This window comes from Ambystoma mexicanum, chromosome 9, assembly GCF_040938575.1.
Source record: "Ambystoma mexicanum isolate Mex_15411 chromosome 9, UKY_AmexF1_1, whole genome shotgun sequence".
NCBI lineage: Eukaryota > Metazoa > Chordata > Amphibia > Caudata > Ambystomatidae > Ambystoma > Ambystoma mexicanum.
The window spans coordinates 1,066,238,933-1,066,260,226 of record NC_090931.1 but is presented as its reverse complement, the minus strand read 5'-3'; the positions used below and the strand labels follow the sequence as shown (position 1 = coordinate 1,066,260,226).

General features: G+C 44.0%; 1 protein-coding gene across 16 annotated transcripts in view; it reads right to left on the bottom strand.

The window, feature by feature from the left end:
- Positions 1-21,294, bottom strand: part of BAZ2B (bromodomain adjacent to zinc finger domain 2B) — a 2,602,315-nt gene that overhangs the window by 1,381,960 nt on the left and 1,199,061 nt on the right. For all 16 annotated transcript variants that reach the window (XM_069616356.1, XM_069616365.1, XM_069616369.1 and 13 more), the window contains 2 exons: positions 1,090-1,182; positions 917-978 (listed from right to left, as the gene is read on the bottom strand). In XM_069616356.1, the coding sequence (XP_069472457.1) occupies positions 917-978; positions 1,090-1,182 (155 nt within the window). The remainder of the gene's footprint in view (positions 1-916; positions 979-1,089; positions 1,183-21,294) is intronic.

Sequence of the window (21,294 nt, the reverse complement as noted above, 5' to 3'; positions counted from 1 at the left end):
CCATCAAGTCATCTGGGAAAATCTGAGTTGGGGGGGGGGCGAGGGGGTAAGTAAGCACATAGCATTTATCCACCTCCTCCCCTGTCCTCCATAGGATAACTTTGGGAACCAGCCCCTTTGTATCCTGACATTCCATTCGACATCCTTTTGGTCGTCGAACCTGGGTAGTACCATCTGAAAGATAAGATCACAATTTGCTTAACTAGTAACCTTGTTCAATATCTTGTTTTGAACAATCACCAACACAAGTACAATTAGAAATTGCCGACAGACTATATTCTGGGAGGAAGCATTGTGGTTCCTGTGACATTTGGGCACAAGGCCCTATTCCTCTTAGGTATTGGACTGCTGAAGATAGGCAAATTCAGTTGTGACTTGGTTCCATCTTTACTGCATTGACTTACCTCCTGTGTTGTTTAAGTCATTTGAAGGCATTTTAAGAACCTATAGTGAAGGTATATATGTATATATTTATTATTGTGTATTGTGTGATAATATCTCCTGCTATTTTCATTTTTTAGTGTGTGAAGAGGCCTACTAAAAATAGTTGTATACATTCCTGTCTAAATTGAATTGTTGTGTGCTTCATTGTGTGGACTCATTGTGGACCCCTGTCCTCATTCACAAGCTCCTGATAATAACCTTAACTGCTCTCCACGTTTACCAGAGTTCTCTGTTCTCTATCACTAGGGTGGCATCCTACAATCTGTCCACCAGGCCAGATTCTAGAAATCCATCTTAAAAAAGACTATTCGGGGAATACATTTCTGTAAACTGGATTATAGAAGCACAGAGGACATTTTGGCTCTAAACATAAATGGGGTTTTAGAAAACATAATAGAATGTAAAATCATATTTGAAACATCCTATTCAAATAGTAAATATATTTCCCAAATTCAATAAACAAAATATTCACCTGCTGTCTCAGGATTTTAATTTGTTCTTTTTGCTTCCGTTTTTCTTCAGCAACCATGATTGCTGCAAATAAACACAAAGAATGACCACAAACATATAGAGGTTGCTTCAGTCATGTTAGAAGAACTTATGAGCGTACTTGGATACACTTGCATCAACAGACACTTTCCATACCTTGCTGTTTCTTTGCTTCCTTGGCTGCTCTAGTCTGTTCTTGCTTCTGAAGCTTTCTCAGCAGCTTTATCTGTGCTGCTTGTCTGGCAATTTCTGAAACACCATGATTCATTATTTTTATTTAAGTGTATTGGTTTAAACAAACCTTCACACTATATATACACAATGCAATACAAAACACAAAGTAGAAAAACATGCACGTCATAAAAATCTTCCAATTAAAAAAAGAAATGAATACAAAGTCAAACCTGTATTGCTTCATTAGATCTAAAGTGACAATAATACTTTCCATATAACTAGTGACAATGTGCAGTTCATTTTGAAAGTAATAATTCAATGTTTCCAGAGACTGTAAACAATGTATGTGAAAACCGACGAGTTACCGGATACAATGAAATACCAAAACTGATCTGTGTCTACAGTTTTATTGTTACTTAAACAGTGCTTACTGTTAGTCAAGATTTCTCTTTTGGAAACGTTTCTTCCATAGTTCATTCCAACTTACCCCCTCTCATTTTGCTTTGTTTCTGAACCTGTTCTCACCTTTTAAGGGGAAGTAAAGCCTTCAGCTTCACCACCCATGGCTTTTGCCAATTTGTTGTGAGGAAACTGATCAGTCCTTTAGACTATCAGTACTGGAAACTAAGTTCCCCTTTTTAGCTTTTACATTTTGTAACGTTTCAGAATTGCACACAGCATCTTACAATGCAGTGCAATGGAGATATTTTATGTCACCCTAGCTTTTTACACTTCAGATTTTTAGTCGCAGCAATTACATTTTTACCAATTTTGTTATTTCTAGTGTGTGCACATTCTCATTTACTGTGCAGAGATAATAAACATGGTTAGAGCCCAAAAATGGCAACGTCGCAAGATTTTCCCTTTTTCTTTCAGCATATTGCATCCCATATAAGAGAATGTGCTTTCCGGTAAAGCTGGAGCTTTCGCGGGGTAGTGATGCCTTTGTTTGTGAGTGGCCCAAGAAGATGATGGCACTGTCTGGTCCCACTCCCCATCTGTGTTGTCAGAAAGTATGAGTGTGGGGCATGAGTGAAACCAATAGTTGTTCCTAAATGGACAACTAGTGGCTGTTCGACTGGTGCAGACCCTTACCATTGGTGGGCCTGAACTTACTTACAGGCTGGATTTTGGATAAGAAGAGGACTCCTGCAGCAATTTCTTCAAATCACTGTTGGAGCCAAGATTCCCTCATAGAAGAACAGGCAACTGAAGATCTGAAAAAGACTCCCAAAGAGGTCTGGTACCCTTCCTGTGTCTTGTCTGGTGTAGCCCTGCTGGACTACCTAATCTGTGAATGCCCTGTGTGGTCCTTCAACCTCTGGGCTGTCGGTACCAACGTTTTCTTGAGGATCAAGCCGTCCTTAGTCTTCAGAAGTATCCGTCGATGACCCAGTGGACTGTCCAGCTATCCAGTGGACTACCTTGCTAGAACAGTCGCTGTTCCATGTTTTCAGCTGGAACTTTGGTGGTCACCAGTTTGTAGTATAAAACGACTTCCTGCCGAATGTCTGCCACTCAGCTTCAACGGATACTGTCCTCGAAGGACTTCTACAACCGTGACTGGAAGGACGCCTATTGTCATCTATGTGCAGTGGCCATTGCTGGATCTCGCCTTCCCCCATCCTGTGAAGTGTCCATAAGAGGGCTGCATCGCTGAATCTTGCATTTATCCATTGCCAGACGTTGCATCTTGCATCTGGGCCTGATCGGAAGTATTCTTGTACCCAGCAGCTCCTGGGAACCTGTCACTGGAACAAATGGTGAGAAATCTAACCTCCCGAGAACCCCAGTCGACCCATCCAATCAGCTGGGAAAATCAGAGTCAGAGGGGTAAGTAAACACAAAGAATTTGTCTCCCCCTGTCCGCTATAGGAAAACATTGAGAACAAGTCACTTTGTATCCTTGCATTCCACAGTTTTTTGTTCATCCAACCCGAGGAATACAATCGGAAAGATAACACAATTTACTTACCATTGTTGCATTTCTTCTATTGAACAATCACCAACACAAGCAACTTACCTGCCACAAATACATTCTGTGGAGAAGCATTGTGACTCCTGTAACTTTTGGGTACAAGGCCCCATTGTTCTTTTGGATTGGACTACTGAAGTTACGAACTATCACTTGTCACTTTGTTCCATCTTTACTGCATCACTTTATTTGTCTCCTACGTCGATTTGAGTCATTGACAGCATTTTTAGAACCTATGGTGACTGTATGGGATACATTACTCACCGTAATCGTATTTCTGATGCTTGTATCTGCTTAGTTCCACATGCTGTGCAGAGGCTGACATCTAGAGGAAGCTTTAGAGTATTACACTTGTTTTCGAAACTCAAAAAGGGACATCGACAGGGCATGCCAGTAATACTATCCCTAGTGTAACGGCCGCTGTACCCATGATCCTTCACGCGTCGAGGTCCCTCAGAATATTTTTCTGACACGAGGTAGCATGAAGTATAGCGCGAGTACAGTCATATCCAAGCAGAAACATTATCAGACAAGCTCATAAGCATCCATGTGTCTTCTCTCCGAGGGGAGGAAGGGTGGGTGCATGTGAATCTAAGCAGATAAAAGCATCAGAACTACGGTGAGTAATGTATCCCTTCTGAGGCTTGTGGAATCTGCTTAGATCACATGTTGTGCATAGATTAGCGAGCAGTGTTAGGAGAAGGTGGTGGGATGTGAGAAGGGTCATGGGCGAAGAGGTTTCTTAGAACTGCTTGTCCCACCTGTGTATCTGTCTTGGAATGAGTGTCAATGCAGTAATGCTTAGTGAAAGTGTGTACGGAGTTCCATGTAGCTGCTTTGCAAATGCTGTCTAGAGGGACATTTGCAATGAAAGCCAGAGTGGCTCCTGTGCTCCTTGTGGAGTGAGCTCTGGGCGTGAAAGGCAGTGTCTTGTTTGATAGGGAATAGCACAATTGTATACATCTGCCTATCCACCTGGAGATGGCATTTTTTGAAATGCGGTCTCCTTCTCTGCCTGGCGGAGAAGGACATGTTGGTGTGGCCAGTTCGGTGCGGGTCGATCCAGCGCAACCACTTTGGCGCAGCAGACATTTTGGTGCGCCCACTTCGGCGCGGGAACGTTTTGTCATCAGTATGTTTTGTCCATCAAAAATGCACCAAAAGAAAAGAATGCCATACCCACGGAAATGTATGTCCTAGTGCTACAAACCGAAAAAATCACAATTGCAAACTGTGGCCGTGAAGTAAGAGTAGAATGGGTGAATGTGCACAGAGAAAGGAATTGAAATAGAGATGTATTTATTTCCTTGTCCAGTATAGCGTCACCTTGTCACCCGTCAACCACTCTCGCCTGCTCAGTGAACCTGAAGTTGTAGCAGTGTAAAATGGCAGTGTTCAAATTACACAGACAGGTGGCATCCGACAACAACCTGCGCATGTTTTATGCGGTTGGCACATGCCTCGCTGCAGTCAAAGGCTGTCCCTATTGATGCAGGTTCCCGGGGAAGAGCGGCAGCAGCATTACAACAGTCTGCCAGTTCCACCTGGTCTGCCCATCTCCCAGTCTCTTGTGCCGCCGATGGCCGCTAGATAAGGGCAAGGGCCAGTCACCTGTCACTCTGTCTCTGCACCAGCCTGGTAGGAGGGAGGAGAGAGGCTTGCAGGACCATAAAATCTTCAGTCTGAAACTGCAGTTCTAGTAGCAGGCAAGAGTGGATGCATTCTCAAGACATGCTTTACTTTCATGGCCGCGCCTTCTCAGACAGTGAACACATCATGCATTTTCTAAGTGAGGCGTTCATCAGGCTCCACCTTTTGATCCTAATGCATGATTTTTTGGGGTAGTCCCCCTGTTATGGGAGGGCGCCAAAGTACTCTATGCAGTATCATTCTGTCTTTTTAGGAAATTGGATAGCTCAGTTCATGTGTGACTCTGCCCGCCAGCTGGGATTGGCCCAGTGTCTGTGAGGGTCTGGACACCACCACATAGCACCTGGTCCTCTGGAGAGAATTACTAAGAAGACTCTTAAATAGGATGCATGTTTATGAGTGTAGGTTTGTTTTAAGGGCGTGTATTTAGATCGAATTGTTTGACTGGCTGAGTTTAAAGTATGTTTTAATTTTGTAAATATGTGTTTAGGCGTGTTATGTGTTTGCATCTGCCTGTGTGTGTTTTAGATGTATGATTATCTAGGTATGCTATTTATTTATTGTAATACATATTTGTGCATTTGTTAGTGACTCTGTATGCCACCGTTTATCTGTGCCGTTTTTATATGTGCATAACTATGTGCACTTTGTGTGTGCGCCTATGTTTTGCGTGTATTTGAACGGATATATTCCTGTTCTATGTGTTCGTGGGTGGTGTTCACTATGGGCGAACATTTCTTTGTGTGCATGTGTTCTTTTCATGCTACTTGTTTTGGTGGGCGAGCTGTTGGGTAGACAGACAAATAACTTGAGCTGTCGCTTTGCTTACACGTGTGTGAATCTGACAGTATGCATTTATTTATCGATTTGGCATATGTGTGTATTTGTGTCCGAAAGCATGTGTATGCGTTTTTGTTTACTTTTGCATATTTGAAACTTGTGTATGTGTTTTGTATGTGCGGGCAAGGGTACAAGTTAGTGGTGTGTGCTGTTGGTGTGGATATGCGGTTGCTGTGTGTGTCTGTGTATGTTTTTATTTTTATGTATTCTTTTGAATGAGCTTGTGCATGTGCAAACTGGTACTGGTTTGGGGATATGTGTTGATGTGTGTTTGTTGACTGTGTACCATTCTTTGCAAATGTAGCACGTTGACAGGTACGACACCCATCAACGTGCTGCATTTTCAAAGAATTATGCTTATGAATTTGGCGTGAGGGAGTTTAGACGTGGCTGCAATGTCAGCCACGTCCAAGCGTCCCTCGCACCAAAACGCCCACGCCAGAAAGGCTCCTGCGCCAATATGGGTGCGCCAAATCAGCTGCTGAGCCAAACTGGCCATGTCGAACCGGCCCGCGGAGACGGCGGCACCAAAAGAGGGTGTACCGCAGCCTGCTGCTATGGAGACAAACAGTTGGTCTGTTTTTCTTAGCGGTCTGCTCTTCTTTACATATTAAATGACCACCCTCCTTATATCTAGTGTGTGGAATTTTACCTCAGCTGAGCTGGTGGGATTCTGAAAGAAAGCTGGTAGCTCAATAGACTGGTTTACGTGAAACTTGGAGATGAATTTAGGGGAGAATCTAGGGTGAGTATGTAAAACCAGCTTGTTCTTGTGTATGATAAAGAAAGGATCCTGCACTGAAAATTCTTGTATTTCACTAACTCTTCTTATGGAAGTAAAAGCCACTAAGAAGGCAGTCTTGTAAGTCAGGTGTTTAGGACTAGACTAATGCATCAGCTTGAAAGGGGGTCCCATGAGCTTAGCAAGTACAGCATTGAGATCCCATCCTGGCGGCGGGTTTGAAATTGGAGGGTGGAGTCTCTTTACTCCCTCCATGAATGCTTTGATGACAGGTACCTTCCACCATGAGACCTTATTGTGTGAGGTGGTATAGGCTGATAAGGTCGCCATGTGGACCTTTACAGAATTGAATACTAACCCTGTATCTAGCAAGAGGAGCATATAAGTTAGAATGTGAGGAGTACGTTCTAAGGGGTTAATTTGTTTAGACTGGCACCACATTTCAAATCTCCTCCACTTGTCGAAATAACAGTGCCTAGTGTTAGGCTTTATTGCTTCCTTCAAGATGTCCATACACCTCTGTGGTAGGTTAAGATATCCGAAAGCTATGACTTCAGGAGCCATGCTGCCAAGTTCATTGAGTGAGATTGAGGGGGCACTGTTAGTCCCCTGTGCTGAGTGAGCAGATTGTGCAGGTACGGGAGCTTGATGGGATCACACATCGCCAGTTTGCGCAGATGTGGATACCAAGGTTGTCTTGCCCACATAGGAGCAACTAGGATGAGCGTCACTTGTTCCTTGCGGATTGTGTTCACCACTTTCCTTATAAGAGGTGTCGGGGGATGGAAAAGCGTAAGCAAATTTCCCTGACCAGTTAATCTATAGAGCATTTTCCTTGGAGCCTAGTTGGGGGAACCTGGACGCAAAGTCTGGGCATTGACTGTTTTTGCTTGTAGCAAACCAGTTTATTGTGGGGAAACCCCATAGAGGGAAGTGGTGTTCTACAACCACTGCGTGTAGTCGCCGTTCGTGTTCCTCTGGTAGCGGACCTCTGCTCATTGAGTCTGCCAGAGAGTTGAGTTCCCCTGGAGCGTGCTGTGACGACAGGAATATTTTCCGTTTGAGTGGCTGTTATGGAGAATTCTCAGAAATGTGCTAATTCCCTCCACCTTTGCTGGATTTTGAGCACTTGATTTTTTTTAACCTGGAGAGAGTGGGACCCTTTTTCCCCACTCTCTCAGGTATTTTAATGTGATTTTCTACACTGTGTTTTTTTGGTTATGGAGTCAAAACTCTTTTACAATTGTGTCCCAAAGCACCTTCATGCAGTGACACAGGGAAGTCTTCCAGATTTCCCAAGTTTTAAATACCTTCTCTGGGATAAACTACTGTTTCCCAGAGCAGTAACTTTCTAGACCCAACACACACTATCTTACAATAGAGTGCAGGAGGGTTTACCTAGTATCCCCTTTGTCTAGCTTCTTATGTAACATATTTTATGTTACCCTTTCCTCACTGAATAGCTGGTGGCAGTGGTTTTGTTTTGAACTACCATAGTTTGCATTTACCGCAACCATTTGTGGCTCCGGTAAAGCAACCGCGGGAGCCATCTTTTTCAAAATGGCAGAGAGCCATCTTTGATAAAATGGCCCCCAGTTTTCTTTTTTCACCAAGTCTTTGTGGAAAGGTCCTTCTAGAGGGTTTCTCTGAGCGCCAAACCAGGTTTGGTCTCTTAGTTCATTTCGCCTTTGGTGGGGTTTCTGAGTGAAACCAACCTCTGGCTCCAGAGTGTCTGGGGTAGGCAGGAAGTGAGGGAGGTGCCCGAAACACCCTGTGCTTAGTCTCCTAGGAGACCCAAATGCACTCTGTGGTGATTGACTGGCTGACTGTCCGGCAAGGACAGCCACCCTGCTGGGTGAGTGACAGCTAGGCTGGAATGAATGGGAGAGAACTGAATAAAAGGCGAGTCTCTTGCTTGGAAGGCAGAGTCGACCACTGGACGAAGGAACCGAAGAAGAGCTTGAAGAGGGCGCCTGCTGCAACTCCTGGACCGTTGGTTTGGCCGGTGAAGCCCTGCTGCAGTGCCAACTTCGTATCAACAGACAAACCCTTGCAAGGAAGACTTCTCCCTTTGAGCTGGTGGGACCAATTAACTTCAAAGTAAGCCACCTGGACATCAATCTCGGAGCTGGTTTAGTTCCTAAGAGTTGCTGCAGGAAATCGAATAGCCAGGGAGAACACCAGATTGGGTGTGTTGCTTTTAAGCTGGCCTAAAGCTTTTGGAAGATCCTCCGGACTACCACGAAGCAGGACTGACCAAGCCTGAGCCCCCTCAACAGAGTGAGGGACCCCGGAAGCAACGAAAGTCCACCTTGACAGCCAGGAACCAAGTTGTTACTATTTGCGGTAGCCACAAGAAGCTCAAACGCGAAGCAGCCACTGAAAGTGAAGTTTGCCAGTTGCAAGTTTTGACAGTCCCAGTGCATTGCAGGAGTCCCCAGACGTCCTCCATCTTGTCCCCATGTCTGAGGCCCAGGAACAGTGAGATCTGCAGAGCTGCACAGGAACAGAAGTCCTCAGCTGCATCTTTTCTTCTTTACCAAGGTACTGTAAAACAAGTCTAAGAGAACGTATCTCTTACTGTGGAAGTGCTTGTAACTTCTGCAACTCACAAGTCTAATCAGCTTGTGGCCCTACATTTGATTCTTCTTTTTATCAAAGACTACTGCGAACTTGTGCAAAGACTTTTCCATTTACTTACCTGAAGTGCTACATCCTATACAAAGACTTTTGCTTATTGACTTTGGCTTAGTCTACTGAATTGTAAGAGGACCTGAAAGTATTTGCCCAGCTTAAGCATATTGGTGATCTCTTGTGTTCTAATAACCTTTGCCTTTTACCAAATTTTAAGAGTGTTCTGAATGCCAACAGTAAGATATTAATGTCCCCAGCACCCTTGTTATTGAAGTCACCTGTAGGTGTAGGTTGTGTCTGTGTGCCATCCCAAAAGGGTCTTGTCTGATTCAGAAACTGCGAGTGTACAGTATTGAAGTGCATTTGTGTGTTACTAGCATATTGCTCCCTTTTAAATAAAGCTTTATAACTGACTGATAAATTAATAATTGTTTATGCAGGAAACCTGGAGTGTAAGAGTTTATTTGAATACCTGTAACTGTGAATCTTTGTGTAACTCCACTACAGTTCACATTTCCCCTCTTGAGATAAGCCTTGCTGCTTAACACGCTACCAAAACTGTGTAGTACAAGCTTATACCAAAGGTTGGGTTGCCTGTACCTGTAGTCTTAGTTGTTTGTAGTGTTGCCAGAGGATACTGCATTCAAACTTTGCCTAACACTGATCACTCTTCTAGATGTAGAAAGTAGGATTTTTGCAAGTGTTCTGTTTGGTCACTTGGAAATATGGGCAAAGAAGACGGGTAAACTGGATCGCTTCCAAACAGGTTTCCGACGCAGCCATTCCAATAGAAGTGGAGCTGTCTTGCGAGAATTATAAGAATCTGCTTGGAGCGCCCAGTACAAAAGAACCTATGTCACATCAATAGACCACTATGTAGCATTTGATAAGGTGGATTGCGTAGGTTTGTGGTCCAAATTAGCCAAATTGGGGAAACTTAAGGCCTCCGGCGCCTAATATCGGCTTACATTCTAATACAGGAATAATACAGGAATTTGTATTCCATTAAATCAAGCTGGAAACCTGTCACGTAGGTTTGCAACTTATCAAGGCCTAGGACAGGGCTGTGTGCTAGCTGCCTGTCTTTTCAATCTATACATTTCCGACATTGGTGAGACCCTCAATTTGGCTGCGTTACTCCCTCCTAAATTAGACACAATAAAAACTTTGTGGATAGCCTACATGGATGATTTTTACTATTCGATCAAACAAAGATTGGGATGCGTAGACTATTGTTGGCATTCACCAACTATGCAAAGGAGAATGCATTAGTGATAAATCCACAAAAGGCAAAAATGTTGGTGCTCTCTAGCAGTAGAAAGCATTACTCCGGCAAATGGTTGCTTCAGTCAAAAGAATTAGAAGTGGTCTCCAGTTTGATATATTTGTGCTTTCACTTCTCTTCAAAACCCAGCTTTGAAGTTATACAGGCCTCAGTAATTTGAATAATTTACCCAAACAACTGAGTTTCATCGATAGAAAATATGGAAGTTATTCCATGAAAGCAGGGGAAGGTAATTCCAAAGCTGATTTATGGGTTGAAGTTATGGCCTAATAAATATCAACTCTGGTTAGACACTACAGAAAGTAAAACCTGGAAACACATTTTGCAAGTCCACAACGCGGTCCCTGTAGTAGCCATACAGTTCAAATTAGGGCTTGTTTTGCTCAAGGTTCATGTAGAATGGCAGTTTCTACTTCTGTACCACACATTTCTCACAGCTGACCGGGGTATTCAACATTCAGAAGTGTAATAGGCTTGTCATCGTCAATCTGGGCCATCTTCTGTTGGATTTTTACCTAAACTGAAATCCCACTGTGAATTAATACTTTCTGATTTGCTACTGGATGTGGGAGTCCTGAAATCCATGCCTGGGAGGGTCAAAATTACGACTGATGCATTACATGGCTTTGCTTCACTGCAACATCTATCCCATGAACTCCAGCGTAGAGGTCTGGTAGCCCCTTCTCTTCTGATTATTCCTAACTGATATTATCGCTCCATGATACTACAACTTTGGTAGAATTTATTCCAAACCAAGGAGATCTTAATAAGGAGGAGTGCCATTGATCCTTCTGATTCAGTCTGTAGACACTGTAATGGCACTGAAGTTGTAGAGAATATCAAACATCTATTTATGGATTGTCATGCCCTACACTTTGAACAGACCTCCAATTTTAACAAAATTGTGGGTGCAACTAACAGATTTGACGTAATTGAATTGTGGAAAAGAATGCTGAACTCGACAGCTGAAGGGGTAGTGTTCGCTGTATTTGTTAAGTCATGGGAAATACCAATATTTTAAGAATCATTTTAACATTTCTATGTGAGGGAAATTTAAGAAATACATGTCTGGCTTTTCCGTATGAAAAACTTTTTTCTTTGCCTTTCTTCTCTCTTTCCAACCCCTGTCCTGTGTAACTATTATGCAGTTTTTGTCATCTATATATAATTTGTTTTACGTGTGATGAAGTCTTTCTTTTTTGTAAAGGTTTTGACAAACCAATCACAAATAAAAAGATGTTTAAAATACTATTATAGATGACCGCAATACCACCACAATTTGCTTGGATCTTTTCAAGGTTTGTAGATGAAGGTCAATACTTTATTGCAGGAGGGCCAGACTAAGGGGATTCCCTGACATAGACTCAATGTCCTGTCAGCTCCCTCCACCCTATCCCAGACTCACCTGCTCCCCTGGTGGTGGTTTGTCGATACTCACGAAAGGTAACCCCTAATGCCTTTTACTACGCTGTTTTACAAGTGAGGACATAAATGCTGCAGCCTTGTGTACCTCACTCTCTCCAGGAATTCCTAAGGATAAGCTACTCCGATATTATCCCCAGAATACTGATGGACAAGGTAGGCCTTCTCTCTCCCTCTCTCGCTCCTCTTACACTCTTGTTCACTCTTTCCCTCTTCTGTCCCTATGACTTCCTTCTCTCCACCTCACCTCTGATCCCACCTAGTCCTTCCTTTCTCTCCTCTTATCCTTCCTACAGTCTCTCATCTACTTCTATTCTCGCCCCTCACCCCATCCGTCTCTCAACTTCCCCTCCCTCTTTTCTTTCTCATCCATCTCTCGTCCTCTCTCTGTTCCTCCAATATGATTAACTTTACTCCTGTTCTTTTTCTTAGTAATCCCTCCTACTCTTAACCCCTTTTATACTTGCCTCCTCCTTTTTCATCCGCACGCCCACCCCTTCTTTCCACTCACTCTTTCTCTCTAAGCATCAATCTCTCCTACTCTCAATCTACTCTCTCTCTCCTATTTTACCCTTTCTATTTCTGTCACCTTCTCTACCCCTCACTCTCACAATAGTCACTCAACACTCTGACGCTTGATACCACTCTCTCTCACACAAACAATAACTTACCTGCACACTCCCAAAATCTCCATGTCCTTAGCGCTACACTCTAACATCTGTTCACCACCCGGTCTCTCAGTCCTCCACTACTCCTTCTTAACTTACTCTAGCACCCTTCATCCTTCTTTGTCCGTTGTGGTCTTTTATAACTAGGCCTTCCTCCTTGATCGCTTCCTCCCCATTCCTATTTGTCTTGGTCCCCCGTGTGACATCTCGGGCCAATGTGTCACTTCAATTTTCCCTGGCTGTGAGTCCCAATGTCCAAATCCTCGAAAAGTCTCCTTTCTCACCTCCGATCCCACCTACTCCTTCCTTTCTCTCCCCTCTGTATACCTCGTTCTGTCTTTCCTCAGGTCGCTCCTAGACTTCTATTCTCTCCCTCTTTCTGTCTCTCTCAACTATCTCTCCCTCTGTTCTTCCTAAACCTTCTTTCCTCCATCCCTATCTCTGTTGATCCAGTGTAACTCACTTTATTCCTGTCCTCCTTCTCACGCTCTCCTACTACTCTCTCCTATGCGTCGCCCTCCTCCCTCTTTAACTGTCTGCTCTCATTTTCACCCTCACTTTCACTCTCATCCTTCCACTCACACTCAATCTCCCTTTTCTCTCCCTGCATCAATCTCTCCTTCTATTCACTCTATCTCTCGCTCCTATTTTTCCCACTCACGCTTGGTACCACTCTCTCTCACACTCAAAACCTCACTTGTGCACTCTATGAAAAACTCAAACACATCCGCAGGTCACCACTCCAACCTCTGTTCTCCGCCCAGTCTCACAGTCCGCCACCTCTCCTTCTGACCTTACTCAAGCACCCTCATCCTTCTTTGGCAATGCAAGTCTTTTATGACCAGGTATTCGTCCTTAATTGTAGCACTGCCCCTCAGCATACTGCCTCTTCTGGGCCAGATGCTAGCACCCTAGGACACAGTTAAAAACCTAGGCTTCGTTTGTGACATGTTTATTAACTTTTATATCTCAAATGAATGCCTTGGCAGAGTGCTGTTTTCCGAACTGAAAACATTAAGAAACCTTTCCCCTTTGCTCATGCAATAGTACAGAGCTGTAGTGATAAGAACCACTATCGACTCAAGGCTAAAAAATGCCAATGCCATATACGCAGACCTTGATCACAATCTGCATCTGGTACACAATGCTGCAGTCCGGGTGGTCTGTGACTTAAAAACAGAATCGAAACAAAAATGTAAAACATGTAATACTGCAACTGGCTGCTTTATTAGGAATAGCACGGAAATGGAAATGTAAGACTCTCCGCACTTTGCTGAATGGATATCTGGAGTATGGTACTTTGTCGCACTTGAATGGATTACATACATTATTCAAGGAGATCAGTAAAAATGTTCATATGACAGGGTGGAAGTACTTACATTTTTACCAAGTGCCTATAACATTCAATACTGTCCTCAGCGCCTTTTAAAATCCTGGCCATATATTGACTTTCATTTCGTTCAGTTCTTATGTACCATGCTGAGAAATTGGGGGATTGGGGTGGCTTTGCTAGGTGACTCGGTGGGGAGGGGTAAATTACTGTTTGTTATAAAAGAAATGTCAATAAAATATATTTTATTTTAAAAAGAAAAAAAAATAGGTGACGTATCAAATGCTAATAGATGCTTGCACTGGACATGGGAACACCAGGGTACAGTTTAAACTGAGTTTACACAATGTAGCACCAACATATTGAAATATACTAAATACCAACATTCCAGACAACAGCAAAGTGCTAATCAATTCTTGCTTGCTACACCACCTACACAGTTGTGTCTCTCTGTCCGAGGAAAATGATTCGACATTAAGGGAGCCAAAATCTGAAGCGGCCTACCTCTCTCACAATGTCTGCTCGAACAATCCAATCATATTCTGTACTTCAAGGCTCATCTTTTCTCCTAAGCCACCGTTCACCAATACAGATGGTCACAGATATGGCAAAATGACTCATGGGCTTTTGCTCTATTTTCAAAGGTTTTATTGAAGAAAACAGGAAGGGATGGTTTGGTTCCTTGAAAAGTTGTAAGATTCCAGGATAAAAAGGCAATAGTTGGATAAAATGTTACGGGCTGGAAAAGGGGTGTGGGAGATGGTGATAGGGCTGTCCCTCTCCTCCATGATGATTCCCAGGCATCCCCTAACCCTAGTTTAGCCTCTAGTGCACAGTAACCTTGGTCTAATCAGGAGTCCCAGAGTCACTAACAGTCTATTTCCCTATGGAAGTTCCTATCGGTCTCTACAATACCAATTATGTTATTAATAGAGGGTGGGGTATGTACAACTACTGATCTTCTATCCCACTCTTTCACTACTCTGCTCCATCCCCTACTCTCCTCTGTCCTTCCAACTCCACTAACCTTCGATCCCCCTTATATCTTTCTCAGATGTTACTACCTCTCTCCCGTCTTCTCTCTGCCTTCTCTACACTATTGATACTCTTTCTTCGCTACCCGTCCTTCTACTACTCCCCACCGTACATCTGCCACTACTTCTTAAAACTACAACCTCTCTAGCTCTACTACTGCTCCCCCTTGTTAAGATGGATTTGTAGAATCTGGCCTGGGGGACAGATTTTAGGAGGCCAGCCTAGTTATAGTGAAAGGAGAACTTGAGAGGTTAGCCAAAACCCAATCAAGGTAAACGTAGAAAGCTGCCAAGGCTATTCTCAGGAGTATACACAATAGACAATAATTAAATATAGCCAGGAATGTATACAACTACAAATAGCTATTCGAGGCCTTTACACACACTAAAGAAAACAAAGCTAGCAGGTGATATTATCGCTCAATATTCAATAATAAAACATATATAAATTCACCATAGGTCCTTAAAATGCATTAAAATTACTTAATCAACACTCAGGGTAAGTAAATGAATTCAGTAAAGATGGAAACAAGTCACAAGTGAATTTCCTGAACTTCAGCAGTCCATTCCCTAAGAAATATGGGGCTTTGTGTGCAAAAGTCACAGGAGCCACAATGCTTTGCCCCAGAATGTAGTCCATGTAGGCAATTTCTAATTGTACTTGTGTTGGTGAGTTCAAGGAAGATATTCAACAAGGTTACTAGGTAAGTAAATTGTTCTCTTATCTTTCAGGTAGTACTACCCAGGTTTGATGACCAAAAGGCAGTGGAATGGAATGTTATGATACAAAGGGACTTGGTGCCAATTTTATTGACAGGAGGACAAATGCTTTGCATTTACTTACCCCACTGACTCCGATTTTCCCAGGTGACTTGATGGGTCGACTGGGAGTCACTGAAGGTTGTATTTCCTGCTGTAAGTTCCGCTGAGAGGGGCCCAGGAGTTGCAGGTGCAAGGATTATTCCGTTCAGATCCATATGCAAATATGCAATCCCTGGCGATGTCGAAATGAAAGTCACCAATGCCAGCCTCTTCAAGACAGGGGAAGGCCGGTTCCAGAAACGGCCACTGCACACAGACAACGGCAAAATGAAATTTTAGTCGCATCTCTAGGACAGGATCTTTTGAGGCTGGGACGTTGAAATTCAGAGGGAAGGCAACTTGTACGACAGGTAGGCGACTACAAAAGTTCTGGGTGCAACCTCAGAATGGCGACGCTTCTGGTGAGGTTGCCACGAGAGAGCTGGTCATCCAGGGACACTTCCAAAAGCTTGGGATGGTTGGATCCTCAAGAAGGCACAGAGACTAGTTGGTTCCACTATTACAAGGACAGAAGCACTGCTCGGTTCTTCTGAGATGAGGTAGTCCATCAGGGCTTCACCGGGCACGAATGGATGCCAGGCCTCTTCAGGAGTCTTCTTCGGACCTTCAGTCGGGTGTTCTTCTACAAGGGTTTCTTGGCTCCAACGCTGATCTGAAGAAATGGGTGTCCACTTTTTTCCAAAATCCAGCATGGAAGCAAGTCCAAGCCCAACAATGGTAAGGATCTGCACCATTTAACAGCCGGCAGTTGTCCAATTAGGCCAACTATTGGTTTTAATTATGCCCCACACCTAGACTCTCTGGCTCCACAGACAAGAATGTGACTAGACAATTCCACCTACTTCCTGGGCCACACAAACAAAAAGGCACACACTAGCTTGCAAAAGCAGCATCTTTCCTGGGCGCATGACCTTATATTGGATTTCCTGAACTGGCAAGGCAGGAAGACTACCAAAATACAATCTAGCGAAAGAACAAGCGAAAATCTTGTGGCACGGCCATTGTAGGGCACTACCCACATTTTGTAGCCATACACGGTAAACACAAATGTGCACACTAGAAATAAGTCAAAAATGGCAAACACATCTGCTGCCACCAGCTTGTCTTTAGACACATTTAAAAGTAACCAACAATCCCAAGTGTAAGTATTCCCATTGCATTGCATTGTAAGATGCTCTGTGCAATGGTAAAAAAGTTAAAAAAATGTAAAGGATAAAAGGGAAACATTGGTTCCCAGTACTAATAGTCTGAAGGACTGATCAGTTTCCAGATAACAATTGATCAAAAGGCAAGGGAAGTGGGGCTAAAGGCTTTATTTCCATTTACAAAAGTAGAACAGGTCCAAAAACATCACTACTGCTAATGCTGTGCCTACTACTAGGTTCCTCGCACTACTACAACAATTCTCCTCTCACTACCACTGTTTTGTTCACTAGTACTGTCACTGCTCTGGTTACTACTGCTCACTCCCCACTTCCCTGCATCCACTCCCACACAACTACTAGTCCTTGCCTCCACCATCTGAAGTTACCACTCCATCCATCCATCCAACCATCCATCCATCCATCCATCCATCCATCCATCCATATATCCATCCATCCATATATCCATCCATCCATCCATCCATCCATCCATCCATCCATCCATCCAACTATTACCACTCCTTCAACAATAATACTACAACAAAATGAGGGATATGGTGCCATGCTTCTACTTCCACTACACTCACTCTCACAGATTTTAGGAGGCCACCCTAGTTATAGTGAACAGAGGACTCTGGGAGTTTAGCCAAACCCAATCCAGGTAGGCATGGAGAGTGGTCAAGGCCAAGTCTCACGATAGGTGAGTGGGGTTAGGAGTCCACACAGTGAAATACACAATGATTATACTTAGACAGCTACAATGCACAAATATGTATTGCAGGTCCAAGAACACACTATAAAAAGGCATGAAGCAGGTAATATCACACAACTATCTAACTATAAAACATACATACCGTAACAGTTGGTTAATACAATGCATACAATTCACCATTACAGCTGAAAGGGAAGGGAAGTAATTAGGCAATTGTACAACCTGCCCACAGGAAAATAATCCCTAACTTTACGAGTCCAACCCTAAGTTGAATGGGGCATTGTGCCCAAACGTTCACAAAGTACCTTTAGAAGATGGGACAAAGTTATGAAATTTTCATGTGGGTGTGGAGATTGTTCCAGAAGTCTTTCAAAAGGATTTGCAGTTACGTCAAATACTTTTTCAAGCTTCTAGAAAAGCTTTTAAAATCAATGGAATGGACTATAAATCAAAGTTCTTCACAAACTTACGACTACTCACTGCCTTTACTCCGATTTTCCCAAAGGACTTGCCAGGTCGAATTGGGTAGCTGGAGGTAGGATTTCCTACTGTTGGATCCAGTAGAAGATGTCCAGGAGCTCTGGAGTTTCCAGTAAGGTCCAGAAGCTAAGTGAAACCCTTTCCAGCAAAGAAATGCAGCAGACACAGATGCAGGACTCTTCAGGACACTCTTTCAGACGGGGGAGGCCAGTTCCAGCTACATTCACTGCACACGGGCAAGAGCAGGCATTTCACCAGTCGCTAACAAAGGAAGCCTTCCAGAACAGGACCCGTCATTACTGGAATGCTGAAACTTGGCAAGAAGGTGACTTGTAGGACTAGCAGGGGACCGCAGAGGTTCCGGGCCAAAACACAGAACAGCGACAATTCTAGCACAGTAGCCCAAAACCGAGCTGGTCGTCCACTGGATGGTCCAGGGACTCTTCCAAGTCTCCAGATGCAGGATTTGAGAAGGCGTCAAGAGTGGTTGGTCCCACCAGTCCAAAGGGTCGAAGCACCAGCAAGGGGCTTCTGAGATGAGGTAGATCAGCAGGGCTTCACCGGGACAAGAGCAAGAATGGTCACCATGCCTCTTCAGGATTCGTCCTCGGGTCTTCGGTCATCTGCACAGCTACACAGGATGGTCAGCTCCTCTTCTAATTTTCTGGAATGGCTGCAGGACTCCTCTTCTTTTATTAAATTCAGGTGAGTGATCAAACTCAACCCTCAAATAGTAAGGATCTGCACCACTCATGCACACCAGCAGTGGTCCAATCAGGGACCACTGTGGGGCTGTCCCGTGCATTCCCACTAGACACACTGGCGCCAGTATGTGGATTCGGAACAAACAGTCCCAGCCCACTGCCTTAGCCCATACACACATGGCATGCAATAGCCTGTGAAAACAGTAGCTTTCCTGGGTGACCATGAACGGGAATTCCTGACCTGAGAAGGCAGGAAGAAGACCAAATAACAAGCAAAACATCTCATGCCACGGCCATCTCAGGCCACTAGTCACTGTCGATTGATTGATTTGAGTATTTATTTATAACGCGCTCAGAACGGACTCAACCATATAAAGGCACAGTTGATATAAAAAAAAAATCAAACCAATAGCATGAAAAGAAGTGCACATTTGAGTCCCTAAATAAGAAAAGAGGAACGGGCCCACCTATAGATCCCCTTTCTGCTATTCAAACAGGAAGGTTTCAAGGGCCTTCCGAAACTGAAAAAGCACCTTGCAGGCCCTGACCTCTAAAGGAATACTATTCCAGAGTCTAGGGCCAAAGACTACAAACCTTCGGTCTCCTCTGGAATCGCATGCCAATCGGGGAAGCAACTGGTCTTTTGATCAAACCATTTTTTTTTTATCAAACATTTTTTATTGAATTTTCATACAAGGTTAAATAAACATTACAACAACTGAGAGAGCCGAATAAGAAGCTCTCCAAACACAACATTAACAACTAACCGCAAAGAGAGGGAAAAGAAAAAGAAGGGGTCATTGTAAAACAAGAGCAAACATCTATGGTGTGTATCGGCACAATAGTCTCTGCACAGTTGACACATATTCACAGACTCAGGTGATCCGGTAGGGGAGGGACACGTTATCGATAGTCCTCCCATTTCTGCCAGATCCTCTTTGCTTTTTCAGGGCAGTCTCTCGCAGCGTAAACTCTGTACTCCATTGCAATACAAATGTCTATATCTGTGGCCTATTGTTCGAGGGTGGGTGCCACCTCCGAGCCCCATAATTGAGCTATGTTCCTCTTCGTTACTGCTGTGGCAGTTGACATGAATAGTTTTACGTATCTTGTCAGTTCAATTTCGTCCTCTATCCCCACCAGCAAAAGCTTTGGTTCCCTGGGGACTGCTTTATCTAGAGTTTTTGACAGTTCATTGCAACATGCTTGCCAGTAGCGTTGAATATGCTCGCACTCCTATAGAATATGGAAGAAGGTACCTTCTTCACGTTTACAGCGCAGACAGTTTGAGTCCAATATCCTGCCCCAGCAGAAGAGTGTCACTCTTGGATAGTAGACTCGGTGGAGGATTTTAAGCTGTAGGAGTCTAAATCTAGATGAGATCGCAATCTCCCGGGGGTACATTAGAGCGGTTATCCACTCCTCCGCCTGGATTATCCCCACCTCAAATTCCCATTTGGCCTTTAGACTTGCCAGTTCAGTTGTGGCGAAAGAGGCGATGGCATTATACATGACAGAGGTGACCTTATGTTTAATTCGTTCGGAAACGACATTGCGTTCCATCGGTGTGTATTCAGGCATATCGCACATGGCAGGAATGTGGGTTAACAGAGCGTGGTTTAACTGTGTATAGTGGTAATGTTCTGTGGGGGGGAGAGAGAAGCGGGACACCAAGGTGTCGAATTGAATCACTTCTCCCTCTCGTATCACATCTCCAATTTTTGCTATCCCATGCAGTGTCCAATTGGGCCATCTGGGGAGTTTGCTTACTTCTGGGAGGTTCCTGTTATTCCACAGCGGTTGTATGGGTGCTAGTTTGTTCCCCCAACCCATATATTTGTGTGTTTCTGCCCAAACTCTTGGTATGTGTAATAGCATGGTTGGAGGGGTCGCTCGGCCCACCTCTCGGTATAAGTGTTCCAGGGGAGGTTTGGTGGTGTCACTTCTGATTATCGCTCTGATATGTGGTAAGGAACAAGTTACTTACCTGTAACTGTTGTTCTCCAGCATGGGTCTGGCATGGATTCACATGCTCATGAATATTCCCCGTCGTCAGGCTGGGAATCCTCGGTAAAGGAAAATCAGTATCAGTTTCGTTTCTGATCTGTCTTTCGTAGTAGTAACCAATCACTGATCCCTGCGTCATATATATTTTTTTTTTTAAACTTTTATTTTTGGAGGCAGAGCTATACATAGGCACACACATCAATCCAGCAGGTGAGCAGTACAGTCGCATTACAACTTGGTACAAAAGTCAAACAAATCACAGTGGTCACAACAAATCAACTGAGCTTCACATGGGAGAAATGAAAAGATGAGTTCACGGTGCAGGAGTAAATTTCGCCGGAGTAGGGGACGCGCCTGAACCGGGCGCGCCATCACATTGGCTGCTGAGGTACTCATTAAATTCAACCCAAATGTTTTTGGGGCGTGAATGGCCCGGGACCATGGTCAGATATTCCTCTTGGCAGTTTCGTGACCAGGTGAGCAAACGCAGCCAAGTCTGGAAGACCGGAGGAGAGGAGCTCCTCCAACCCTGGAGTACACATTTCTTGGCTATCATACAGCCTATCTTCAGAAACTTAGCCAAGCTCCCGGTGCAGACCCCCCCCACACCCCAAACAGGACTGCCAAGGGATCAGGGTCAATCACGGTGTCCGCTATTGCAGCAAGTGTTTCTAGGATGCGCTTCCAGAATTCTGACAATCTATCGCAGGACCAAAACATATGTAAATGATCAGCTTTTT